The sequence below is a fragment of the Penaeus chinensis genome, chromosome 21 (assembly GCF_019202785.1).
Source record: "Penaeus chinensis breed Huanghai No. 1 chromosome 21, ASM1920278v2, whole genome shotgun sequence".
NCBI lineage: Eukaryota > Metazoa > Arthropoda > Malacostraca > Decapoda > Penaeidae > Penaeus > Penaeus chinensis.
In genome coordinates, this window is record NC_061839.1 from 17,739,606 (window position 1) to 17,747,105 (window position 7,500).

The 7,500-nt window shown below is 37.8% G+C and overlaps 1 protein-coding gene across 10 annotated transcripts in view; it reads right to left on the reverse strand.

The window, feature by feature from the left end:
• LOC125036334 (tyrosine-protein kinase Shark-like) overlaps positions 1-7,500 on the reverse strand; it is a 24,137-nt gene that overhangs the window by 16,512 nt on the left and 125 nt on the right. For 5 of the 10 annotated variants that reach the window (XM_047628882.1, XM_047628881.1, XM_047628875.1 and 2 more), the window contains exons 1-4: positions 7,071-7,260; positions 2,956-3,053; positions 1,802-1,939; positions 1,485-1,661 (exon numbers count right to left, since the gene is read on the reverse strand). In XM_047628882.1, the coding sequence (XP_047484838.1) occupies positions 1,485-1,661; positions 1,802-1,939; positions 2,956-3,053; positions 7,071-7,168 (511 nt within the window). In that variant the 5' untranslated portion in view covers positions 7,169-7,260. Of the gene's footprint in view, positions 1-1,484; positions 1,662-1,801; positions 1,940-2,955; positions 3,054-7,066 lie in introns of all 10 variants that reach the window. The other 5 variants (XM_047628877.1, XM_047628878.1, XM_047628880.1 and 2 more) reach the window with 5 other exon arrangements.

Genomic DNA, 7,500 nt, shown 5'->3' on the forward strand with positions numbered 1-7,500 from the left:
GCAGACCAAGAGCATAGCAGCAGCACACAAGGACTGCCCAGTCCTTCGCCGACTGGGGAGCCTTCCGGCTCCCCAGTCGGCCTTCCGCTCCCCCGTAGAACTCCAACCTCATTCTTCATCACCTAGCCATACCTTGCAGCACACAAGGACTGCCCAGTCCTTAGCCGATTGGGGAGCCACCCGGCTCCCCCGTAGAACTCCAACTTCAGCCTCCATCACCCAGCCAAACCTGTGGGCACTCACACCCACACAGTCACTCCCTAAAGAGATAAGACACCAGACTAACATAGTAGATGGCCACATATCCATTTACTATACTGGTGACCTCCGGAGTGACCCGACAAATGGAGTGACACGTTCCGGTATATCGCTCGTTCGCTTAGCTCACTCTCTGGAGGGGGAGTACCTGTAGTAGCATGACCCCACAACCTGAAGCTCAGCGTACTTCCCAGGTTGGGCATGCCCAGGTCCGCCGCCCTGTCCGCGCTCATTGGACAGCGGGCTCCCCTCGTTCCTTGCGCGCTTACACAGCGCTCGCCTACTTAAGCCGCGCAGGCCGCTAGCGAGATCACCATTCACTGATCCTCCAGCAGACCAAGAGCATAGCAGCAGCACACAAGGACTGCCCAGTCCTTAGCCGACTGGGGAGCCACCCGGCTCCCCTGTAGAACTCCAACTTCAGCCTCCATCACCCAGCCAAACCTGTGGGCACTCACACCCACACAGTCACTCCCTAAAGAGATAAGACACCAGACTAACATAGTAGATGGCCACATATCCATTTACTATAGTACTGCCTGTTTTGCCTCTTTACCCTTTTCCTTGATTTTTTATAATATTTTACATTATCTTATATAGCTGTTACTAATGTCTATAACATTATAGTAATTATGTCTATAATAATAATAACACCATCAATTTTCATAGCAATAGCAAAAACAAACATTTTCCCACAATTCAAAGATAGGTGAAATCAGGTAAGGCCATAAGTACAACTTATTGACTCTTTTGTGGCTAAGCACTAGCAGAGCCATCTATTTGCAGAGACATTTCACACACACACGCACACACGCACGCGTGCACACACACACACACACACACACACACACACACACACACACACACACACACATACACACACACACATACACAAATAAAAACACAGCATTTTCCTGGCAATATTGAGTTAAGAAGTCAAGTGCAAAACATGTTTTCTCTACAATAAATACCTTCAGTGGAATAAAAATACCAAAATTCTAATTTTCCTTTTACAATATCTACTGAGGTGTAACTTTTCATACTTTACAATAAAGGGTATTACATCCTTAACATTTTCCTACAGAAAAATTTTATAATCAAAACTTAAAGTGGATATTTTCAGGTACTTTAAAGGATGGAAGTATTCAATATTAAAATCTTAACTGGCTCAATACAACCCAAATTTTTTATCTGTACAGCAGGTACTGTAAATGTACTATTGTTACCTTGGCTTGTGGATCTGTGGAGAAGACTGGAGGAGCCATGAAGTCGGACTTCAGAAGGCAGTAATTCACCGCAACAAGGATGTGTTAGTACTGTGCTTGAGTGGCCTACTGGGTTCTGGCAGTAATGGTTCACCAAATTATCTAATCCATGAAATACTTGTGTTTCTTCATCAATGACTGTGAAGGAAAGAATAACCTTTGAAATATGTGTATACTACATCTACTATTTACATGTCCATTACATCTGTTATATATTTCATTAATGCTGCAGAAAAACAAAAGATCAACTTACAAACTGATCATAAATTTCAACTCACCTAAGGAAAAGAAGGCATCTTCTCTGTATTTTTGAATTAGAATGTGAATAGGCTGCCCCTCTGTGATGAAGGACAGAACATAATTCCCTGGAGACGAACAACTTTCTCGTACTAGGAATGTCCCTTCCTCACCTCCTTCTGTACCATAAATATGCCTGCTATTATCTTCTATGAACTTGTTACATCATGCATAAATTATCCAATTCAAATGAATGAAAGTAATATCTATACTACACATATTTTCAATAATTACTCAACTAAAAATTAATTTACATGTTTAACCCTCTACTGGGCAAGGTAATTTTTATGATATTTTAAATGGGGTTTAAAGACGGTGGCCTAGTGTCACCAAAAATTTAGAAAATGTGGTACAATTCTCTCTATCAAATCAGCAAGAGAACAATTTCAACCCTTCAGAATGTCAATAGGTAAATGAAATGTTTGTAATCTACAGATGGCAATAAATGCATCTATCAAGATTTTTGGTACAATATTAGGAAATTTGTGAAAAGTCACATAGAAAGTGGGATGCCACATTTGAACAAGCAACCAATGCATGGAACAAGCACATTATAGGGCAAGTGGCCTAATTAGTTCAAATACCAGTTCATGAGATCGTTATACTTACACATATCTTAATCAAAATGTGGTATATTAATGTGTTAATCACTCTAAGGTTTCTAAAAATTTATTGTTTATTAGGCATACAATAAGACTACGCTTACATAATATTATTAAATGATTTGTTGAAAAAATCACAAAATAATTTAAGATTATGATGAAAGAATTGTGAATTAGTGAAACCAGACTTAAAGACACATACACACACACACACACACACACACACACACACACACACACACACACACACACACACACACACACACACACACGCACGGACGCACGCACGGACGCACGCACGGACGCACGCACGGACGCACGCACGGACGCACGCACGGACGCACGCACGGACGCACGCACGGACGCACGCACGGACGCACGCACGCATGCACCCACGCACGCACAAGACTATGTAATATGTATAATTTTTATTTTAGTATAAAGCTGTAACTAAAGGAAACGTAATTATATTGTATGGAAAATATATCAGAATGATTCTGCATTTCTTAGTGTTTCAATATAATAAATCTTACCTCTTGCAAGGATCTCATTTGCTTCTTCACTGGTGATCTTATGAAAAAAATATCTGTCCTCATCAACTTCAGACCGAGAGGTAGAGGAAGCCATCTTCCTGAGAAATGGAATTTTTTCAGTTACCCTAAACCGATCACTGCATTATAATATGTAATGGTATCAAATGAAGCAAAATCAAACACAATTGAATATCTGAAAATACACAATCAACATGAACTTCGAATAACGTAAAATGTGAATTAGTAATTTCCATGGTAAAATGACAGTAAACCACACTAAATGTTTCATGTCCTATCCCTTGCACATAATTATCACATAACCATAACCATGTAACTATATATCTTTGTTAATAAGCTGCCATGTCACTGCTACATTTGATCATCCTATAATCACAGTTCAGTAGGTAAACCTTCACTCTGTGGAGGCATGGGCTGATGGTGCTAGGATACACATAACTTGGTCAAGAAACTACATGAAGATACTCATATAATTCATAATTATTTCCACAGGTAATACATGTAACTTTTTTTTAACTTGAGTTCACAAACACTAAAATCTTTGCAATATATATATATATATATATATATATATATATATATATATATATATATTGCAAACAAGCAGTATCTCTTTGCTTAAATATTGTTTTTACATAATAAACATTGATTTACACTCATTTGTTCAGTGGACATAAGATTAATTAATGAATACTGAACTTAATCCAGAAGCAGAGGAAAAGCCTGGAACTCAAAATGAAATGACTTATGATTCACAAATAGAAGACCAAGAGCAAATAGTGACAGCAAAAACATACCACCAAATAACTTAGAAATAAAGAAACAGTTCCAAAAACTAAAACCAATACAAATGGAATATGCAAGTGAAATAATTCCAGTTACACAAGTAAATAACCAGAGCACAAGAAAAATATAACTAACAAATTCACAAACAAATAAACAAACACCAACTACATATGCTCCAACACCAAACCAAGCTCAGAGTTTAACTCTAGAACAAAGAACACCCAAAAGAACAAAAGCCCAAAATACAAACAACAACAAAATGACACAACACACACACACCAGAAAACAAAACAAAAATGAATACTCATGGGAAAAACAAAACGGTTCAAACCACTCACTCACTAAACCCTCTTTCCAAAATGATTCTCCTGTAGCATGGACTTTACCAAACCCAATTAAAGAAAATGAAAACAGAATGAAAACCAAACAAAAACTGATTTCTCATGGGTAGAAACAGTAAGGGAAGTGGTCAACATAATTACAAATATAATAACCAATACGAACTCAGATAAATCGATGTTTGAAATCATCACAGAGGCCATAAAAGAAATAACACCAATATTTAGACATTTAATCAAACACTCTAATGAAGAAAATAATCCTGTGGAATATAAGATCAATTCAGAACAAAAAGACTTTAGCTGGAATCCAAATTGAAAAACAAAAAAGCAAACAAGACAGGCAAAAGTATATTCGACCTCACTAATCAAAATAATATAATTTTATTAACACCACCAGGCCTATCAACAAGAATTGACCCTCAGAGTGTGAGAGAAACAACAATAGACCTAGTATAAGCAACACCATCAGTAACTCATTTAGATATAGAAACACGCCCAAATCTAGGAAGTGACCACTGTAGTAGCTTGACCCCGCAACCTGAAGCTCAGCATACTTTCCCAGGTTGGGTCATGCCCAGGTCCGCCGCCGTGTCCGCACTCATTGGACAGTGGGCTCCCCTTGTTCCCTGCACGCTTACACAGCGCTTGTATACTTAAGCTGCAGGCCGCTAGTGAGATCACCAATCCCCAATCCTCCAGCAGAACAAGAGCACAGCAGCAGCACACAAGGACTGCCCAGTCCTTAGCCACCCATAGAACTCCAACTTCAGCCTTTAACACCCAGCCATACCTGTGGGCACTCACACCCCACAGTCACTCCCCAAAGAGATAGGACACCAGACAAGATAGTAGATCCCCCATACCCATCTACTATACCACCTTCTAAAAATTATAAAAGATAATCTAATAAAAACTACTCTGCAAAGAAAAAAAAAGAAAAAAAGAAAAAAAAAAAAAGAAAGAAGAAGAAGAAGAAGAAGAAATTAGCTTAAAGGGCACTAGAAAACTGTAAAGAATTAAGACTCAGGTGCAGTCACTAGGGCCTGATAAACTCTTTAATGGCTGAGCACACATGAAGCCATCTGTGTAACAAAAAACCTGCAGGCAGTGGGTTAAGTTATGGACAGCCACAAAGCAGTTGCATAAACATCAACCCATTGTAGGTTGCAATAAGTTGAAGTCACACATGGAGCTCATGGTTCTTCAGTGATGTAACCAGAGAATAAAAAAGTAATGCTTAATCTTTAAGGTATGGATACACTAAGCTAGGACCAATTAACCCATTGCTGATGGGCATGGCATGTATATGTATGATATGTATATACATGCCATGCCCACTGTGAGGTTACTTTATTCACTGTTTTTACACATAGATGACTACACTTGTACTAAGTCACCAATGAGCCAATTATGAGTACTGCCTGTCTTGCCTGTTTACCCTTTTCCTTGATTTACAAAAATATTTTACGTCATCTTACTTTGCTGTTATTAAAGTTTATAACATTATAATAATTATAATGTCTATAATAAAAATAACACTATTGATATTCGTAACATTGGTAAAAAATATAATTTTCTGGCCAATTCAAGGAATGGTGAAATTAGGTAAGGTTTCAAGGTCTACTAATTGACTCCCTTGTGGCTAAACATTAGCAGAGCCATCTATGTGCAGACATTTCACAAAAAATAAAAAATAAGCACAGCATTTTTTCCGGCAGCATGTGGTTAAATATGATATTCTTTTCGAGAACTAAAAGTTGCAGTCATCAGTATGCGTTATAATCTGCAGACACACAGTGGTGATATGGTAATTCGTAATAATCCTTCTGCATATACTGAAAAGTTTGTAAAGTGACTATCTTTTCTTTAGAGGACACTATAAGTGTGTGGCAATCATCAATAGCATTTTCAAGCATATTGCAGCATTTTTATGTTGAATAATACTATAAAAATGAAATCAGTGCTAGCTAGGATATCTTTACTTCATAAATTTCTGTATATACTCTCTTGAAGAGATCAATCTATCACCCCCCACCCCTGGAGCCGCCAGGCATGGAATGCAGGTACTACAAGTAAAATTTGTCTATAAGATCATAAAAAGTGCAGAGCCTGAGCTGCTTTTATAGAGCTCTCTGGAAATTTGGCTGTAAATAAAGAACTTGTTCAAGTTTAATCTTTAAAGATTATGTGTAATGCAAGCTTAATGAGCATTGTTGTGGTTTCTTTAGCTTTGTTTAAAAAGATTTTTAAATATAATATTTACAGTACTATAGCCTAACTTATCCAGTAACTGGTGGTCTTTGAACTTACAAAAATAACAGAATGATGAAATACCCAATCTGCAAAGTTTGGATAACTTGCAATGGAAAATCAGTTCTGCCCAGTTAGGAATTTATTTCATTTATTTTTTTCATATAAAAACAGACAATATACTTCATGGAAGCTTATTCTCTGATCTTATAAATAATGATTTCAAACTACTACTGCCTAGATGTCAATGGTCCTGATATTTCAGTAACCTATAATTTATTTGTAAATCTTATGTAGAACCTTGTGTATCTGCTACTGCCATATGTACTATTTTCATATGTTTTCACTAAATGAGCACTAGTGGGCCAAAATACCCATGGTGCCATTTGCTAGAGTGCCAACATGTGCAGCAGTCACGATATTCGCTTACACTTTGCTACTATTTGGTTGAAATTAAGATTCCAGGCTTCATCATGGATCACAGCAAGCCTCAGGCGGATTTGAGAAGGCCATTGTTATTAAAAATTTAGAAAAAAAAGCCTTGTTTTGAAAGCCAGTGTAGGCCAAATAGCAGAAACCTTCAACTAGATTCTTTCATCTGGGACTTATTAAAATGTCAATAACCCCTACTATCTAAATGAGGATCACTCAAATAACACCAGATGATTTTTCTTTCAGGGTGTAATGGCAGTATATAAACATTTGTCACTCTTTACCTACACTTCATATCGACTTATTAGTAGCTTAGGATCATTTGTACAAAGGCAAATGTTTTGACATTGAGGATTGTAGACGTCGTGGCATGACATCCTTTCCATTTACATGAACATGAAATTCCAAAGAGAAACATAGAAGAATAATAACCACAAGGAACTCTCTCGAGTTCGTAATTAATCAGAACTGCATAACATCTCACTCCGTGCTCTTTCCCACAGACTATATCAGCAACGTAAATATTTTTTCAAGGAAATCCGGGTTGATTCTGCCTCACGTGCGTCACTCACTGCATCCTGTTTCTCTCTCAGGCATCAGACACTCACGAACACTCACGACACTCTCACGCCACACTCTGGTACACTCTCGCGACACATTCTGGTACGCTCTCACACTCACGACAATTCTGGTACACTCTGATACACTCTCACGACAA